The 20,792-nt window shown below is 43.7% G+C and overlaps 1 protein-coding gene across 1 annotated transcript in view; it reads right to left on the bottom strand.

Annotated features, from left to right (window-relative positions):
* LOC126234818 (cytochrome P450 6k1-like) overlaps positions 1-11,015 on the bottom strand; it is a 31,332-nt gene extending 20,317 nt beyond the window's left edge. Inside the window, exon 1 of the mRNA XM_049943563.1 lies at positions 10,838-11,015. Coding sequence (XP_049799520.1) covers positions 10,838-10,976 — 139 coding nt within the window. The 5' untranslated portion in view covers positions 10,977-11,015. The remainder of the gene's footprint in view (positions 1-10,837) is intronic.
* Between the last annotated feature and the right edge of the window lie 9,777 nt (positions 11,016-20,792).

Here is a 20,792-nt window from a genome sequence, read left to right as displayed (position 1 = left end):
CTGCTCTTCCAAGTCCTTTGCTGTCTCTGACAGAATTACAATGTCATCAGCGAACCTCAAAGTTTTTATTTCTTCTCCATGGATTTTAATACCTACTCCGAATTTTTCTTTTGTTTACTGCTTGCTCAATATACAGATTGAATAACATCGGGGAGAGGCTACAACCCTGTCTTACTCCCTTCCCAACCGCTGCTTCCCTTTCATGTCCCTCAACTCTTATAACTGCCATCTGGTTTCTGTACAAATTGTAAATAGCCTTTCGCTCCTTGTATTTTACCCCTGCCACCTTTAGAATTTGAAAGAGAGTATTCCAGTCAACATTGTCAAAAGCTTTCTCTAAGTCTACAAATGCTAGAAACGTAGGTTTGCCTTGGTTTGCCTTTTCTTAATCTTTCTTCTAAGGTAAGTCGTAAGGTCAGTATTGCCTCACGTGTTCCAGTATTTCTACAGAATCCAAACTGATCTTCCCCGAGGCCGGCTTCTACTATTTTTTCCATTCGTCTGTAAAGAATTCGTGTTAGTATTTTGCAGCGGTGGCTTATTAAACTGATTGTCCGGTAATTTTCACATCTGTCAACACCTGCTTTCTTTGGTATTGGAATTATTATATTCTTCTTGAAGTCTGAGGGTATTTCACCTGTTTCATACATCTTGCTCACCAGATGGTAGAGTTTTGTCAGGACTGGCTCTCCCAAGGCCGTCAGTAGTTCCAATGGAATGTTGTCTACTCCGGGGGCCTTGTTTCGACTCAGGTCTTTCAGTGCTCTGTCAAACTCTTCACGCAGTATCGTATCTCCCATTTCATCTTCATCTACATTCTCTTCCATTTCCATAATATTGTCCTCAAGTACATCGCCCTTGTATAGACCCTCTATATACTCCTTCCACCTTTCTGCTTTCCCTTCTTTGCTTAGAACTGGGTTTCCATCTGAGCTCTTGATGTTCATACAAGTGGTTCTCTTATCTCCAAAGGTCTCTTTAATTTTCCTGTAGGCAGTATCTATCTTACCCCTAGTGAGAAAAGCCTCTACATCCTTACATTTGTCCTCTAGCCATCCCTGCTTAGCCATTTTGCACTTCCTGTCGATCTCATTTTTGAGACGTTTGTATTCCTTTTTGCCTGCTTCATTTACTGCATTTTTATATTTTCTCCTTTCATCAATTAAATTCAATATTTGTTCTGTTACCCAAGGATTTCTACTAGCCCTCGTCTTTCTACCTATTTGATCCTCTGCTGCCTTCACTACTTCATCCCTCAAAGCTACCCATTCCTCTTCTACTGTATTTCTTTCCCTCATTCCTGTCATTGTTCCCTTATGCTCTCCCTGAAACTCTCTACAACCTCTGGTTTAGTCAGTTTATCCAGGTTCCATCTCCTTAAATTCCCACCTTTTTGCAGTTTCTTCAGTTTTAATCTACAGGTCATAACCAATAGATTGTGGTCAGAGTCCACATCTGCCCCTGGAAATGTCTTACAATTTAAAACCTGGTTCCTAAATCTCTGTCTTACCATTATATAATCTATCTGATACCTTTTAGTATCTCCAGGGTTCTTCCATGTATACAACCGTCTATCATGATTCTTAAACCAAGTGTTAGCCATGATTAAGTTGTGCTCTGTGCAAAATTCTACCAGACGGCTTCCTCTTTCATTTCTTAGCCCCAATCCATATTCACCTACTACGTTTCCTTCTCTCCCTTTTCCTACACTCGAATTCCAGTCACCCATGACTATTAAATTTTCGTCTCCCTTCACTATCTGAATAATTTCTTTTATTTCATCATACATTTCTTCAATTTCTTCGTCATCTGCAGAGCTAGTTGGCATATAAACTTGTACTACTGTAGTAGGTGTGGGCTTCGTATCTATCTTGGCCACAATAATGCGTTCACTATGCTGTTTGTAGTAGCTTACCCGCTTTCCTATTTTCCTATTCATTATTAAACCTACTCCTGCATTACAGATACCTTAATGTGACATATCTTGCACACGGACTACTCAGTTTGTATATTTTGCTTATTTTTTTCATAGTTCCATACAACTTCTTCCTGTTTTCTCGATTGATCTGTGTTCAGTTTTTCATGGCCTATCCCTGTGCCAACTAAATGTGAGGGGGGTGCGATGGGGAGGTTACCTTGTCAGAGTCACTGTCCTAGCTGGGCTGCTGATAGCACTTCGGAACTCTCGAGCATTTCGTTCCACTCCCCTCCTGCTCGTTTCTACAACCACCCTGCACAATGTTGGCCGGTCCCTGTCCATCAGTACATGAATTATAACTAGTCTTTGTTTATCTGTGACTGATTATTTGCGTCCTCTGTTTAGAATCATATCACCAACAGTCAACTTGAGCAGCTTCCGAAACGCTGAAATGTCTCTTGTGCATTTGTTTCTCAGATGACATCCAGTGGTATGTTGGAAGTCAATGACCTCTGCTGACCGACCCATCCCGCTGTTACTACACTACTCGCCATTTAAATTGCTACACCTCGAAGATGACCTGCTACAGACGCTAAATTTAACCGACAGGAAGAAGATGCTGTGATATGCAAGTGATTAGCTTTTCAGAGCATTCACTCAAGGTTGGTGCCGGTGGCGACACCTACAACGTGCTGACATGAGGAAAGTTTCCATCCGACTTCTCATACACAAACAGCAGTTGACCGTCGTTGCCTGGTGAAACGTTGTTATGATGCCTCGCGTAAGGAGGAGAAATGCGTACCATTATGTTTCCGACTTTGATAAAGGTCGGACTGTAGCCTATTGCGATTGCGGTTAATCCTATCGTGACATTGCTGTTCGCGTTGGTCGAGATCCAATGACTGTTAGCAGAATATGGAATCGGTGGGTTCAGGAGGGTAATACGGAAAACTGTGCTGGATCGCAACAGCATCGTGTCACTAGCAGTCGAGATAACAGGTAGCTTATCCGCATGGCTGTAACGGATCGTGCAGCCACGTCTCGACTCTGAGTCAACAGATGGGGACGTTTGCAAGACAACAACCATCTGCACGAACAGTTCGACGACGTTTGCAGCAGCAGGGACTATCAGCTCGGAGACCACGGCTGCTGTTACCCTTGACGTGCATCACAGACAGGAGCGCCTGCGATGGTGTACTCAACGACGAACCTGGGTGTACGAATGTCAAAACGTCATTTTTTTCGGACGAATCCAGGTTCTGCTTACAGCATCATGATGGTCGCATCCGTGTTTGGTGACATCGCAGTGGACACACATTGGAAGCGTGTATTCGTCATCGCCATACTGGCGTATCACCCGGCGTGATGGTATGGGGTGCCATTGGTTACACGTCTCGGTCACCTCTTGTTCGCATTGACGGCACTTTGTACAGTGGACGTTACATGTGTTACGACCCGTGGCTCTACTCTTCATTCGATCCCTGCGAAACCCTACATTTCAGCAGGATAATGCACGACTGCATGTTGCAGGTCCTGTAAGGGGCCTTTCTGGATACAGAAAATGTTCGACTGCTGCCCTGGCCCGCACATTCTCCAGATCTCTCACCAATTGAAAACGTCTGGTCAATGGTGGCCGAGCAACTGGCTCTTCACAATACGCCAGTCATTACTCTTGGTGAACTGTGGTATCGTGTTGAAACTGCATGGGCAGCTGTACCTGCACGCGCCATCCAAGCTCTGTTTGACTCAATGCCCAGGCGTATCAAGGCCATTACTACGGCCAGAGGTGGTTGTTCTGGGTACTGATATGTCAGGATCTATGCACCCAAATTGCGTGGAAATGTAATCACATGTCAGTTCTAGTATAATATATTTGTCCAATGAATACCCGTTTATCATCTGCATTTCTTCTTGGTGTAGCAATTTTAATGGCCAGTAGTGTAATTCTGTACTGACAATACATTACTTCGCGCATCAGTTTGAACATGTGTGTCCACCTCTCGTAAGATCTAGTGGTCAAGCTCGCATGTCGTAGGGGTGTACAGATACATGTGGACAGGTGGTGAATGAACAGCAGTTGCTGATGCTTCTGCTGGGCCCTGTTGCTGTCCACAGTTGAAGAACACACGGCCTCGTCCTCGGTTGTAGAGTGTGAGCGATGGTTAAGCACCGAAATGGGCGATCTTAAAATTAAATGAGGGCCAATAGTGCAATGCGTCTTCAATTTATTTCATGAATCCCACAATGGATTGTTAGAGCTTTAGTTTTTAAACCGTACGAGTCGAGTATTGACGACCTGATAATGATAGTACTGTGTCTGTAGACGTGTTTTTGTGTAACGCACGTTTTAACCAGTTGAACGCTATAAATTGTTACTGAATGCCTCATTGTGTGGGAACTGCTAGTGCTGTGGTTAAAGTACGTTTGGTGAGTGACCTAAGATTCTGCTTGTGGCATACATACACAACTGTTAACAACATACACAACCACTGACACGACTCAAGGGGCAGAGCCACTATTCCTGTTCTGCCACTTGAGTGATTCCTACCTGACACATCCACGAGGCGGGAGTGGGCACCCTACACATCAATAGGTTGAAGTGATAGAATGGCTGAGTTCAGGCAGGGACTCAATTTCGTGGGAAGTAGATCGGTTACAGCTGAAGGGGTACAGAAGGAGACATCGTGTTATACGGCGGTTTATACCCAAACTGTCGCGCAACAAGTTTCATAACGTTGTATGTACGTCACCATTTAATGCTACATCATAACTGAAAACCGCAAATTATTTCTGTGAGGGGCCTGTTACTGTCTGCAGCCTTGGAGAGCTTTTCTAGCTTGCTCGCAACGTGGGAGTTTACTTAAAAGGGCGAGGGAGAGTCACAAATATGTTTAGGGTTGAAAGCTGTCCTTCAGATGAGGTAGGTGAAGCAGAATTCTCTTTGTTCCACCTCTGCACACCAGGAAGCGCAGAGATCCAACTATCATAGGTAAAACTGTATTGTTCAAGAAACTAAGAGGAATCCTTTTAGAAAGTATAAAATCTCAGCCAGGTGCAGCCTTCAGAGACGGCAGAGCATGCACGATACCTGGCATTTTCCTTAGAAGCGACGCCACCGCAGGAATGTTTGATTAAAATCCTTGCAATGGATTTTCCGATAGGCTCATATTTATTTCTGCAGAATGTGACTTACCTACATACATCTACGTGCAAGCCCTTTTATTTATCAGTTTCAGAATCGTGTCATGTAGTGGGAGAGGTTTCGTGCTTTGCTCCCCATAGCACAGCATAATTGGTTAATGATAACAAAATCGGCACAAGCAGGAGCTTGTTTTGCTTATTTACAAAATTATTATTGGTTGAGATTCGTAACGTGTACTGCAGCTGGCTGGTGCGATTGCTACACTGGCAAAAAATGCAAAGTTCCACAGGGTTAACATATACAACTCTTGCTACTGGGAGATGGAAGAGTAAAGACTTGCTGACATATGACCAATGAGACGAGGCTTGCCTGGTACAGAGGGCGAGCGGGACTCCGAACTGCCATGCTGCTGTCGCCTTCCACCTCCATACCGTACAAGGGTAGCACGATAGAGCCGGCGATGCGATCACCGAGTAGAGGGGGAAGTGGCGCTAGTTAAGCTTCATCAGGAGGTACTGCACAGTTTTTACATTTGCAGCCACTTAGTTACTTTAATCACGCACTTCAGTGATTCTACTGATGTTCATACTTATACTGCTGGGTTACTTTTTGAAACCATTAATCATTCTTGGATTCGCTGGCCATATTCACGGTTTATTCTCATGATTACTGTTTTATATATTGTGCTCATCGAAATATGCTGAGATTAGAGTTCACAGTTACAATCCCTTGTCCATTCACTAAATGTTCATGTACTTATCTGAATGGGTAATTCATGTGTTGACGCTTTATAGTAATGAAGGAAATTGTTACAGTGCCCACTTGTTTCTGTTGTAGGTAGATGAGCTCCTTCATTAACATTTCCATGTGTGTTGCAGTGCCCATATTTTCGTGCTTTATTTTTACGTCCCTATTAGGTATGAGACAATAAGACATTTCCATTGCACGACATTGGTATTTCATTAAATATTGCGTGTTTACACAGGAATTTGTTGACCCTTTGACAGGATATTTTCAAAGTGTAGGACCCTCTGATGCAGGTGGTCAAACGTTTCTTCAATCAACGAAAGAAACAGGATTCTGAGCAGATGTCTAAAGCTATTAATGTAATAACGGAGAAAATTCTGGGACACATTTCCAAGCTGCAAAAATATTTGATGTCCCTCGGACTACACTTTTTCGTCTGGATAAATCTGAAACTTCTCATGAAAAGTATGCAACTGCAACAGATTTAGAAGATACAACCGTGCTGCCGGTGAATCTCGAAGAGACGCCGGTTGTTTGCTGGCTACACATGAAGTGTCTTTTCTACTGAAATCTTCCCGCTCCATGGCTACTGTGTAGCAACCTTAGTGATGAAGTTTCAGTAAGAAAAACAGTGTATGTTGCAACTCAGACTGTTTTTCTTACTGAAAATCTTTTCTAAAGGTTAAAGAGAAGGGAAATTCTCCGGATGCATATCAGCTGGGCATCGGGAACGATATCAACAATCATTTTGGTAGCAGTGTCATTGAAGGAGAGGACTCGCTGACAAGGTTTTTCAGGAGGCACATAAGCATTTTATCAGTTCAGAAGTCAACTCGGATATCACAGGTCACTGGCTCTGGAATCAGCCGATAATGAAAAAATCTTTCGATATTCCTCATGAACGGCTTCTTTAGCACAGATTCCCTACTGAAAGATTATTCAGTGTAACGAAAAAGTTTGTCGGTCGTTCAAAGCAAACTTCCCCACATCGTACGCCATAAGGGGAAATGACAGATACGAGCGTCATTGTACGGATGAGCACTGGTGGTTCTTCCTCCAATGATTATCTTCCTGAAGAAGACAATGAACCAGCAATTAATGAGAGGAGCATCAGTTGCGTCTATTTCTGCTTGTCATTCCAGTGGCTGAGTAGAGAAATCTGTTCAAGTAGCGGTTTGCACATTTTATTTACGAAACCTATCTGAGTAAGGAGTCCCTTGTGCTTCTCGTCCTAGATGGCCATTACAGTCACAGCAATAACGTTGAGGTAATTGCACTCCCTAGGAGTCATATAGTTCGTCCAGTTAACCTCCCTCCTCACTGCACTCATGAGATTGAGCCACCGGATAAAGCGAACATGGGATCCCTCAAGACCTACTGCAGCGAATGGGCACAAGACACAACACTGGGACCATTTGATGTTGCAGAAGAATTTGGTCGAGCCTGTCAGTGGGTTCAGGGTCACTAGCAGTTTCCCTGTCAACAAAAAAGGGTTCAGAGAACATGACTTCGTTGCTAAAAACGATAGATGTCGCGAGAATAGAGCTACCCAACGTCCTGTCGAGTGAGAAAGCCAAGCGGTGCTGAATGCGCATGAAACTAAAGCAGGTTAGTAGAATTAGAATTATTTATTGCCTGTTCAAACAAAGCCTTGATAAGCTATTCTACAATGCTCAAAACAATCTACACTTCATGAATAAAGACACAGCATTTTCCGTTTGCCACAGTCGTCTGCTGTCCCAGTTACTGTGGAGTTCCAGTGACATAGCGCCTACACAGCAAAGAAGAAGACATGAAACTGCGAGACACCAAAAGTTTCAGAGCAGGCCTTGACATTTCTCCAGTCCGCAGCTCGTGGTCTCGCGGTAGCGTTCTCGCTTCCCGAGCACGGGGTCCCGGGTTCGATTCCCGGCGGGGTCAGGGATTTTCTCTGCCTCGTGATGACTGGGTGTTGTGCGTTGTCCTTAGGTTAGTTAGGTTTAAGTAGTTCTAAGTTCTAGGGGACTGATGACCATAGCTGTTAAGTCCCATAGTGCTCAGAGCCGTTTGAACCATTTTTTTGACATTTCTCCCTATAAAGAAATGGAACCCTTACTTGAAGCAAGAGGTTCTAAACGCCCATAGACATCTACCAGAAATGATTTTGGGGCAAAGAGAATCTCAAAGGAGCTTGAAAAGAGAAAATAGCCTCAAACCACTGACTTCAGTGATTCAGACATAGTGGAACTGCTTGACTCCACTAACAAAGAGGAGGTCAGGATGCATTCTGCAACAGGAAGTGAAGATACAGAATGCATTTTGTGAAGCAAAATTTTCCACGACGTTGTGGGTAATACCTGGTACAACGAATACAATGCGAAGGCGCATTTAAGGTGTCACGGTTGTGGTAAAGATCAGTATATTTATGATGTTTGTGCTTCAAAAAACATTTCATTGACTACAGTTTCTACTGTTCCATATCCCCGTCGATACTCCATAACCCTCACATTTATCTGTCTTCAGTTTTCTGATATAAGGGACGTTCAAAAAGAAACGAGTTGGAGGCATAATTGCAGAAACCAGTACCTGTATGAGTATTGCCCCTGGCTGTTGAGACACTTCTCCCACTGTGACACAAGGCGGTGAATGGCTATCTCATAAAATTCCCGGGACTGCGATGTTAACCAGTTCCGCACTTACAGCTGGACGTCGTCCAAGGTGAATCTTTGCGCCTCAGAGACTTTTTAAGGGGACCAAAAATGGCCTTATCACAGGAAGAGAGGTCCGGAAAATTGAGAGTGGCCGAGAAACTCCCATTCGAATTTCTGCAGGAGTGGCGCGACTGTGTTGGCCGTATGAGTCGTGGAGCAGAATGACCCCGCGTGTGAGATTGTCTGGTCGTTTTGATTTGATCGCTTAGCGAAGGTTGCTCAAGGTTTCCGAGTAACGCTGGGCATTCACTGTTGTCCCGTGCTGCAGGAAGTGAACCAGAAGGGGGCCATCTTGGTCAAAGAAGACACGACGTCCAGCTGTACATGCGGAACTGGTTAACATCGCAGCCCCGGGAATTTTATGTGACAGTCATTCCCCGCCTTGGGTGACAGTGGGACAAGTGTCTCAACACCCAAGGTGAATACCTCTAACATACAGGTACTTGTTTCTGCAATTATGCCTCCGGCTCATTTCCTTGTGAACGCGCGTTATAATAATTTACACATTTTATTTACGAATTAGATATATTTGGACAGTGATTGAAAGAGATTAATTTCCAATAAATCTATGTTAGAACACTTTCTTGTGGATAAATATCCTATAAGTTATTTACATAAAAGAAAACTGTATTTCATAACCTCCTCCTTTCCTCTAGCCGTTGTGCACAGTATGTGTGTCTGTGACGAAGTATTCCTGAGGGCAGTCAGATCGCATAATAAACTTATTATCTTTGGGGATTTATTCACTTTATATAGAGGATATCTTAGGGCAATTTCAAGGAGAAGTTGAACGACAGCCGCCACAAACAATAGTTTTAAATAACTACGTACAACACATAACGTTTCAATGTGAGAGAATAAAATTCGTTAAGCTACATGGATGATTGAACAACATGTTCTAGGAAGACAAGAATAAAGAAAATAATAAAATCCCACTCTTATTATTTCACCAGCTTCGACATAACTGTTTCGGTCGTTCAACTTAGACTTATAAGAAATGACAAACTGTCTATTGGCTTCTGTCTCGGGTTCTTCGGCCGACGTTCATCTAATGATTTTTCTGACGTTTCGCCAGCACGAGTGGCTGGCATTGTCAAAGCTTCACCCTCCATTGCCGGTGGTGAACTGGAGCCGAGCTCGCGGGCGCAGGCTATATGTACCTGGCGCGCCAACGTCCGAGGGCTTCTCCGCGGTCATTTCCGGTGCGGTTCTCCTCTTGCTACCTGCGACGGTCGTTCGCTGCAGTACGGGAAGCCAGGATCCGTTGACCTTAAGGCTTTCCTCTTTCTTGTTCAAACTGTTCGCGTGTTTTTGTATTTCTACAGCTTCTCTGAACAAGCGCGTGTGATAGTGCTTCTCTACAGCCAGAACTTCCGTGTCGGCGAATTTTATTACATGGTCGGTCTCATTCAGTGCGTGCTCTGCCACGGCCGATTTCTCCACCTGCCCCAACCTGCAATGTCGCTTATGCTCTTTGATCCTGGTGTTAATGGATCGTCCAGTCATTCCGACATAAACTTTTCCGCATGTGCATGCACATGCGGAAAAGTTTATGTCGGAATGACTGGACGATCCATTAACACCAGGATCAAAGAGCATAAGCGACATTGCAGGTTGGGGCAGGTGGAGAAATCGGCCGTGGCAGAGCACGCACTGAATGAGACCGACCATGTAATAAAATTCGCCGACACGGAAGTTCTGGCTGTAGAGAAGCACTATCACACGCGCTTGTTCAGAGAAGCTGTAGAAATACAAAAACACGCGAACAGTTTGAACAAGAAAGAGGAAAGCCTTAAGGTCAACGGATCCTGGCTTCCCGTACTGCAGCGAACGACCGTCGCAGGTAGCAAGAGGAGAACCGCACCGGAAATGACCGCGGAGAAGCCCTCGGACGTTGGCGCGCCAGGTACATATAGCCTGCGCCCGCGAGCTCGGCTCCAGTTCACCACCGGCAATGGAGGGTGAAGCTTTGACAATGCCAGCCACTCGTGCTGGCGAAACGTCAGAAAAATCATTAGATGAACGTCGGCCGAAGAACCCGAGACAGAAGCCAATAGACAGTTTGTCAACAAGTGGCCACGAAAGCCTCAACAATTTTATAAGAAATGGTTCAAATGGCTCTGAGCGCTATGGGACTTAACATCTATGGTCATCAGTCCCCTAGAACTTAGAACTACTTAAACCTAACTAACCTAAGGACATCACACAACACCCAGCCATCACGAGGCAGAGAAAATCCCTGACCCCGCCGGGAATCGAACCCGGGAACACGGGCGTGGGAAGCGAGAACGCTACCGCACGACCACGAGATGCGGGCAGACTTATAAGAGTTAAACTCACCGATTCGTTCCGTATTTTTTCCTATTTGCGGTTTGTCTCCATCACCGAATCCTTTATTTTTAATTTGCATGAGAAGATTAAAAAAATCGTTCCTGGTCACGTTGTTCTTCTCCCTGTATTCTACATTGTCTGCTATCATTTTCCGAAAAGGAATGCTAGCTTCTTTGAAGCTACCCTTTATCCTGAAAGCAGAAATGCTTAATATCAACTACGATATTGATCGTTTTGCACAGCAAATAGTTAAAAAAAAAATTCAGATGTGCGTGAAATCTTATGGGACTTAACTGCTAAGGTCATCAGTCCCTAAGCTTACACACTACTTAACCTAAATTATCCTAAGGACAAGCACATACACCCATGCCCGAGGGAGGACTCGAACCTCCGCCGGGACCAGCCGCACAGTCCATGACTGCAGCGCCTGAGACCGCTCGGCTAACCCCGCACGGCAATAGTTTTAACATATAACACATAAAGTAGTGAGGCAACAGTACTATGTTACGAACTAAATTATTTGCTCACTGAACAAAATGACGCCAGAGAAACAAAGTAAAAAAGTTTCCTGCGTCAATGTTCGCTGTCACTCTAATTGCAGAACGCAAAATTTGAACTGTTGCGAATGAAAGCCAAGAGAAATTATCTGCTAGAAACTGCAGATTCGAAACAGAGAGAGCATTAAATGTTTGTTGTTGTAAATGGGACCGCAAAGTCACTGCCCTACATTAACCCTAATCTATGAGTTCATTAATTTACAGACCGTGTATCATAAATATATTCATTGTGGAGAACTTCCTCGGATATGGAACAAGCCAAATTAAATATTAACAAGCTTAAGTAGACAGTGCAGGTAACCTCAGTAGATGGGATATTTTCAGAACTACATACAAAGCTACGCTATTGGCTTCTAGCGATAATGCACAGAGGTGAAAAAAGTCATGGCGTACGTCCTATTATCGTGTGGACTTGCTTTTCTAGTCGTAGTGCAGCAACTGGACGGTGCGTGGATTCGACAAGTCGTTGGAAGAAGCTCCCTGCAGAAATACAGACTCTTGCATCATGTACAGCCATCCATAATTTCGAAACGAATACCGCTCCAGGATTTTATGCCGGAACTGGCATTTTGATTATGTCTCATACATATTCGATGGGCTTCATGTCGGGCGGTATGGGTGGCCAAACCGTTTGTTTGAAATATCGACAATGCGTTTCAAACCGACCGTGAACGATTGGGACCGGTTACATGTTTTGGAACATCCAGCTCATGAGTGGCTACAAATGTTCTCCACGTAGCCGAACACACCCATTTTCAGTCGATCATCGGTTCATTTGGACCGGAGCATCCAGTCCATTCCACGTAAAGACAGCCCACACCGTTACGGACCCACCACCAGATCGCACACTGCCTTGCAGATACCTTGGGTCCCCGGCTTGGTGAGCTCTCCGTCACACTCGAATGCTACCATCAGCTCTTACCGTCTGACCTGGCCACGGTCTCCCAGTCGTCCAACGTCCAACCGATGTGGTCAAGAGCCCAGGAGAGGCGCTGCAGGCGGCGTCGTGCAGCCAGCAAACGCACTCGCGTCGCTCGTCTGATGCCACAGCCCACTAATGCCAAATTTCGCCGCACTGTTCTAACCGATACGTTCGTCGTACGTCCCTCGTTGATTTCTGCGATTATTTCACGTTGTGTTGCTTGTCTACTAGCACTAACGACTCTAAACAAACACCATAGCTCTCAGTCATTAAGTGAAGATCTTCGGTGAGAAGTAATACCTGAAATTTTTGTATTCTCAGCACACTATTGACACTGTTGGTCCTGAAATACTGAATGCCCTAACGATTTCCTAAATGGGATATCCTATGCGTCTAGCTCAAACTAGCACCATTCTGCATTCAAAATCTGTTAATTCGTGCCAGATTCACGTCGAAAACCTTTTCACCTGAATCACCTCAGTACAAATGACAGCGCCACCAAAGAACTGCCGTTTTATGCCTTGTGCTCCCGATATATGAGGTATATGAGCATACCGCTGTCTCAAGACCTTTGTCACCAAAACGCAGAACAACAGATGGAAGATATGTGCCACGTGTAATATAATGAAAAACAACAATATCTGGAAAACAGCAATGAGACTGAGACATATTGTACCATTCTGCGTTAAAGGTGAAGGCTGAAGATACATTTGTCATTTCATAAAGAATTCTGAGCAAATCGTACGGGAGAAGGAAAAGATACTGATATTTGAATAACTGAACACAAGAGCACACAGGCACGCAAACACCAGTGTTGTAGAAGCGAAGTAGAACGAGGATATAATTAGAACCCTGTTCAGTCAACATATCTACGCAGATCAAATAATTTCATTATTTATCAGTTCCAAAGCTTGTAATTAAATAATATAATAATTACAAAAGAAAAAATTACAAAAGAAAAATTCAGAATAGGTATCAAAAACCTATTGAGAAGAAATAAAAACTTGAGGTTTGACATTGTAATTCTGTCAGAGACAGCAAAGGACTTGGAAGAGCAGTTGAACGGAATGGATGGTGTCTTGAAGGGAGGATATAAGATGAACATCAACAAAAGCAAAACGAGGATAATGGAATATAGTCGAATTAAGTCGCGTGATGCTGAGGGTATTAGACTAGGAAATGAGACAAAGTAGTAAAGGAGTTTTGCTATTTGGGGAGCAAAATAACTGATGATGGTCGAAGTAGAGAGGATATAAAATGTAGACTGGCAATGGCAAGGAAATCGTTTCTGAAGAAGAGAAATTTGTTAACATCGAGTATAGATTTAAGCGTCAGGAAGTCGTTTCTGAAAGTATTTGTATGGAGTGTAGCCATGTATGGAAGTGAAACTTGGACGATAAATAGTTTAGACAAGAAGAGAAAAGAAGCTTTCGAAATGTGATGCTACAGAAGAATGCTGAAGATTAGATGGGTAGATCACGTAACTAAAGAGGAGGTATTGAATAGAATTGGGGAGTAGAGGAGTTTGTGGCACAACTTGACAAGAAGAAGGGATCGGTTGGTAGGACATGTTCTGAGGCATCAAGTGATCACCAATTTAGTATTGGAGGGCAGCGTGGAGGGTAAAAATCGTAGAGGGAGACCAAGAGATGAATACAATAAGCATATTCAGGAGGATGTGGATTGCAGTAGGTACTGGGAGATGAAGAAGCTTGCACAGGATAGAGTAGCATGGAGAGCTGCATCAAACCAGTCTCAGGACTGAAGACCACAACAACAACAACAACAATAGTTACGAAATTAGTGATCCCAATAGGTGTAGGCAAAATATGAATAATAATAATGTTAAAAAGTGAAAAATAGCTCGGTCAAATGTTTTGCGAAATGTTTTATCTAAAGGAGGAAACAAAATAGATTAGAGAAATATCTGACGCACCGCATTAGCAGTACCCGACTTTGACCATCACTCGAAGGCGGTTCCAATGAATCTCTAATGTGTTTCATTTCTTACCTTTACACGATTAATATCACAAAAGATTTGACCGATTTTTTTCAAATATCCTTTTCATTTTAAAGTTTTGTTCAGGAAGAATGATCATTTAGAGACGTCATCTGTTTTCTCAGCGTCTTCTGTTCTCTGTTTTTGATTCGGAGAAAATCATTTCGATAGTTAAATATCACACGAGTGTGAAGTTTTATGCGCAAACTAGCGAGGCCTCGAAAAGACCAGCGGAAAGATATTTCTACCGGAGCCTAAAATAGGTGAGTATGCTCCTCTTAAAGATCCTGACTGAAAAGTCGGGTACCAGTTGCCTCATTCTATCTCCCTCACCACCTTTCAAAATTTTCCCAAACATCTGGCATGCAAACATGTTCGCGCTCTCTGTGACATGTTACTCACCGCTCACTCTCACAAGCTCTAACAGTTCGGCCATCACAGTGAGTCGCTCACAACCATCCACCCCCGATTGCTCATTCTCATTGACTCATTCGGATCAACTCATTGTCATCATATTTCTGTGTCTTTCTGTCACTATCTCCTATCTCACGACCTCAGTCTCCTTCGTTCTGTCCTCCTATTACTGTCTCCTCTAATCACCACTGTCTCCTCTCGCTCTCTGTTGCTGCTACTCTCTCATTCATTTCTTCGCACTACTGCTGTCTGTTCCCACTGTCACAGTCTCTCTCGTCATCGCTGTCATTCTCTCTCGCTATCACTGGGTCTCACTCATTTCCTCCTTCTCTTTATTCGTCTTCCATTAGCTCTGTCTCCGTCAATCTTTTCCTATCACTGTTCTGTAATTGTCAACAATGTTCCACTGCCACTGTATCCCACTCTCTCCCTCACACTGTCACTGGCTCCTACGTTTTTTCTATACTACAACCACTGTATACGCTTGCAGAATTTCTTGCTTTTCCCTCTCTATCCCTCTGCCACTGTGTCCTCTCTCAGCATAAAAAACGGCGAATATGTTCGCATGCCAAAATCTTTGGGAAATTTTTAAATGTGCTGAGGGAGATTTAGCCAGCTGGTATCCCACTTTCCAGCCATAGTCATTTAAATACGAGCATATATTGCTTCAATAGGAGCACTTTCCCGCTGGTTCCCTTCTTTTACCTCCTGCAGCAGGACATGCCACTCATCTGAAAAGAACTTTACGGGCCACTAAAATACTACGAGTTTAATTATGTGAAACTGAAATAACGAAACACTAACTTTGCATCTCGCACCGGATTTTATGTGTAAATAAATTTTGCATGTGCTTCAGTACAACATCACATGGTTCCCAGAACCTTTCTGATAGTAACGCAGACACTTCTCAGTACATTTCTCCGTGTTACACAGACTGCAGTCTTGTGGGCACATTATGATATTGGGCGAGAAAAGATCAGCCCGTACATATTATGAAATAAATGTCTGAGGTAAAAGACCATGCTGAAGGCTCATACAGCACTGTTCAGGAGGAGGTGGCGAACACAGAAACTGGAGCTGGGGAACTATGATGATGAATTAGGAATTAGTTGGAAACTACTGGTCACGGATTTCCGAGAGACTGTCATGCCACCACTCACTAGCCACTGTGGCTGATGTCGTCATCCAAGCTCAGTTCGACTCCATGCTTTGCTGGGTAAGAGTCACTGTCGCTTCTAGAGATTGTAGATCTGTGTTCAAATTTTGGCATCCTGTGTACCCATGTGGATAAAAGAACGGTGTGAGACGGTGTCTGTAACCCGCGTGAAGCATAACGTACCTGAAATGACCGTTGTTACGCCTCAAAATATTCGAAGATTTCGTGCACTACAACAACGAAGCGCATCGTGACCTGCCAGTCATCAATCCGGAACATTAAAAATCTCTCTCAGGTCTTTGCAGGGGATTATGAACGAGGATTTAAAGTTTCATCCCTACATTCTGCGAGTAGCTCGACAGTTACGGCTGCGAGATAAAGAGAGTAGGTGCAATTTTTGTGCATTACTGGACTGAATCGACCAGGATAACAGATTTCAGACAAATCCTGTGATGTCTGAAGAGGCAAACTTTTATCTCAACGAGCTTAATGGTTGATGTTTGATGTCGAAATTTTTTGGACACAAATCATGGCCGGCGGGCTCACCTGACCTTTCAACCGTTGAGTTTGTTCTGTGGGATCATCTCAGTCACGAAGTTTCTTTACAGCGACTCATAGTGGGCGAGAATGCTGAAAAAATGGACGTAAAAAAAAGGTTCGGAGTAAGGAGCTGAATTTTAAATCCTACTCGGCATTCATTTGTGAGACGCGCGCCTATCTAGCCGGCCTGGAGAAGTACTGCGCCATTCGGATGACATATTTTTGTTCAGCGGAATCAGACCCAAATGTTTTAAACGGAATGTATTCCAGGCGGTAAGTAGTTAATTACCAACTCTTATTTTACTATCTGATCTTTTATTAGCAACTGGTTTTTATTAGTTGACTTTTGCCGGAATGCAATCAAAGAATTTGTAAAACCTCGAGAGAAAAGCAGAGTTAAGGTTTAGAATCCTCAAAATCCCACCCTTTGTTTCATTCTGTTCTTATGTGTGTACTAGTATCTTCTCGAATCAGTCTTAAAATCCAGCTACCAACCCCATCTCGAGCTTTGAGTCATTTTTTGAGCGACAATAGCAAAATGCCGTTATTTACAATGAGAAAATACAATAGAAAATTTTAGTAAAACACCAATAAAACACATATGCACACGTGATAATAGGATTCTTATTTCTATAACATTGCTACACTACTGGCCATTAAAATTGATACACCAAGAAGAAATGCAGATGATGAACAGGTATTCATTGGACAAATATATTATACTAGAACTGACATGTGATTACATTTTCACGCAATTTGGGTGCATAGATCCTGAGAAATCAGTACCCAAAACAACCAACTCTGGCCGTAATAACTCCCTTCATACGCCTGGGCATTGAGTCAAACAGAGCTTGGATGGCGTGTACAGGTACAGCTGCCTATGCAGCTTCAACACGATATCACAGTTCATCAAGAGTAGTGACTGGCGTATTGTGACGAGCCAGTTGCTCGGCCACCATTGTCCAGACGTTTTCAATTGGTGAGACATCTGGTGAATGTGCTGGCCAGGGCAGCAGTGGAACACTTTCTGTATCCAGAAAAGCCCATACAGGACCTGCACCATCCAAACGTGCATTATCATACTGAAATGTAGGGTTTCGCAGGGATCCACAGGTCTTAACACATCTTAAATGTAACGTCAACTGTTCAAAGTGAATGCGAACAAGAGGTGACCGAGACGTGTAACCAATGGCACCCCATACCATCACGCCGGGTGATGCGCCAGTATGGCGATTACGAATACACGCTTCCAATGTGCGGTCACCGCGATGTCGCCAAACACGGATGCGAACATCATGATGCCGTAAACAGAACCCCGGGTTCATCCGGAAAAAATGACGTTTTGCCAATCGTGCACCCAGCTTCGTCGTTGAGTACACCATCGCAGGCTTTCTGTCTGTGATGGAGCGCCAAGGGTAAACGTAGCCATGGTCTCCTAGCTGATAGTCCCTGCTGCTGCAAACGTCATCGAACTTTTCGTGCAGATGGTTGTTGTCTTGCAAAGGTCCCCAACTGTTGACTCAGGGATCGAGACGTGGCTGCATGATCCGTTACAGCCACGCCGATAAGATGGCTGTCATCTCGACTGCTAGTGATACGAGGCCGTTGGGATCCACCACGGCGTTCCGTATTACCCTCCTGAACCCACCGGTTCCATATTCTGCTAACAGTCATTGGATCTCGACCAACGCGAGCTGCAATGTCGCGATACGATAAACCGCAATCGCGATAGGCTACAATCCTTCCTTTATCAAAGTCGGAAACTTGATGGTACGCATTTCTCCTCCTTACACGAGGCATCACAACAACGTTTCACCAGGCAACGCCGGTCAACTGCTATTTGTGTATGAGAAATCGGTTGGAAACTTTCCTCATGTCAGCACGTTGTAGGTGTCGCCACTGGCGCCAACCTTGTGTGAATGCTCTGAAGAGCTAATCATTTGCACATCACAGCATTTCCTTCCTGTCGGTTCAATTACGCGTCTGTAGCACGTCATCTTCGTGGTGTAGCAATTTTAATGGCCAGTAGTGCACTAAGCGTATTTTAAAAAACAAATATAATTACTACAATTTTATCAGTCGGTCAGCAGTCTGAAGATGCGCAGGAATCAACAAACAAGTTAATAAATTAATATGTCTAAGCTTTGCACCAGTGTCCTCCTGTGTGAGAAATATAGAGGGTGTGTTCCGGAGACTTTTGGAAACAACAGATTAATATATTTCTGCTTTGCGGAAACCATCTACGAGGAAAGTGAAAATTCTGTCGTCGGAAGCTGTTGCCGTCTTGGTACCTGCTACAGAGGATTACGAGGGATCAGATGCTGAGGATGATGAGATGCAGAGGTGTGAAACCGGAACTTCCCTATAGATGGTGCTGGCCGTCAGTGTAGGGCCAGTGAGACCGAGTCTGCAGCACCACTGCTTCCTGTAACGGCTGGCGACGAATATGAACACACAGTAGCCCAAGTTCCAGACATCATTATTTGTTTCAGACACGTAAAATTGTTCAGTTCTGTGCCTACGAACTACGATTTGGGGACAGAATTGGTTTCCTGTTATTATTTGAAGAAAACGAATGCAGGATCACATCGAATGCTTGCCGAAGCTTTCGGCGAACATGGTCTTGGGAAAACTCAGTGTTTCTACTTGTTCAAAAAATTCCAAAGTGGGGATTTTGACGTGAGGAACGACGAGGGCGGAAAACCACTGAAAAAGTTCGTAGGCAACGAATTGTGGGCCTTATTGGGTGAAGATGATATTCAAACTCTACAATAACTCGCGGAACGCAGAAAGCCGACTCTCTTCAGTTGAAAGATATGGGAAAGGTGCAGTAAGTTGGAAAATAGGTTCAGCATGAACTGAATGAAAGCAAGCCACACTTCTGAAGTCCTGCTCTCCAGATACAAAAGAAATCTGGTTGTCCATCGAACAGTGACAGGTGATGAAAAGTGGATATGTTCTGAGAATCCTAAGCGTCGTAAATCACGGCTGAATCCAGGAAAACTAGTGATATTCACTGCCAGACCAGAATCGCTTTGGAAAGAAGATTGCGCTCCGTGTTTGGTGGGATCAGAAGCCGGCAGAAGTGGCCGCGCGGCTATAGGCACTACAGTCTGGAACCGCGCGACTGCTCCGATCGCAGGTTCGAATCCTGTCTCGGGCATGGATGTGTGTGATGTCCTTAGGTTAGATAGGTTTAAGTAGTTCTAAGTTCTAGGGGACTGATGACCTCAGAAGTTAAGTCCCATAGAGCTCAGAGCCATTTGAACTATTTTGGGATCAGAAGGGAGTCGTCATCTATTATGAGATGCTAAAACCTGGTGAAACGGTTAACACTGATCGCTACCAACAGCAAATGAACTTCCGGAATATGGGAAAAGGCAGCACAAAGTCGTACTGCTGCATGATTACGCCCCATCACACACAGCAAAACGGGTCAGGGAAAGGATCGAGGGGTTCAGTTGGGAAACATAAGGGCATGCGGCTTATTCTCCAGACTTTGCTCCGTCCCATTATCGTCTGTTTGCATCACTGGGACAATCTCTCGCTTAATTTGTATGAAAATGTGCGAAAATGGCTCGATGACTGGTTCGCTTCAAAAGAAGAACTGTTTTTGGCGTGGCATTCATAGCCTGCCGGAGAGGTGGAAGATATATATAAACAGCAATGGTGATTATTTTCAATAAAATATTGTTTATCAGTTTTAAACAGCAGACGTGTAATTATTGCAAACAAATTCCGGATTCATACATCTACACCTGGTACAAATGTTAGTGAGTAAGAAGATGAAGAGGGAAACGCAAATGGGGAGAAGAAGCAAACGAGAAAGAACATTAAGAAGACTTATAAAACTTTTCAGTTATTGTTATTAATACACATCTGTAATGAAGACAGTTTTTTAATAAAGTGCACTTTTAAAATTATAAATGTTCACCGGTAACTTTTTTCAATTTATAAATTTTTTTCATATTCTTTTCTTTATACGGAAACAAAACATTTTGAATTTTTCAATTTTAATATAAAATCGTTATTAGAAGGGTCACAAATCCAATTATACCCCTTTTTTGCCATATTGGAGCAGTTCTGAAATTCTGATCTGGTTTTCAGGATTCTGGGCCACTGTGTGAGTCCACAATGCTGAGACAGAGGCAGAGGGACAGAGAGCTTCTCTCAAGACTTGACTCAGAAAGTAATGTAGCGGTACACGAACGTCTTCAGCAACGCATCGCCAATGATGAAAACCATTTCAGTGATGTACTTTTTAAGAAATAAACTTGTGTTTGGCTCTTGAGAACAGGGAACGTGTGTAGAACAACTATCTATAAATTATATTGATATAAATATATCGTGTAGCTTGTAATAACAAAAAGAAGATG

Source organism: Schistocerca nitens, chromosome 2 (assembly GCF_023898315.1).
Source record: "Schistocerca nitens isolate TAMUIC-IGC-003100 chromosome 2, iqSchNite1.1, whole genome shotgun sequence".
Taxonomy (NCBI): Eukaryota; Metazoa; Arthropoda; class Insecta; order Orthoptera; family Acrididae; genus Schistocerca; species Schistocerca nitens.
Note: the sequence above shows the minus strand (reverse complement) of the source record. Positions and strands in the feature narration are given on the sequence as shown.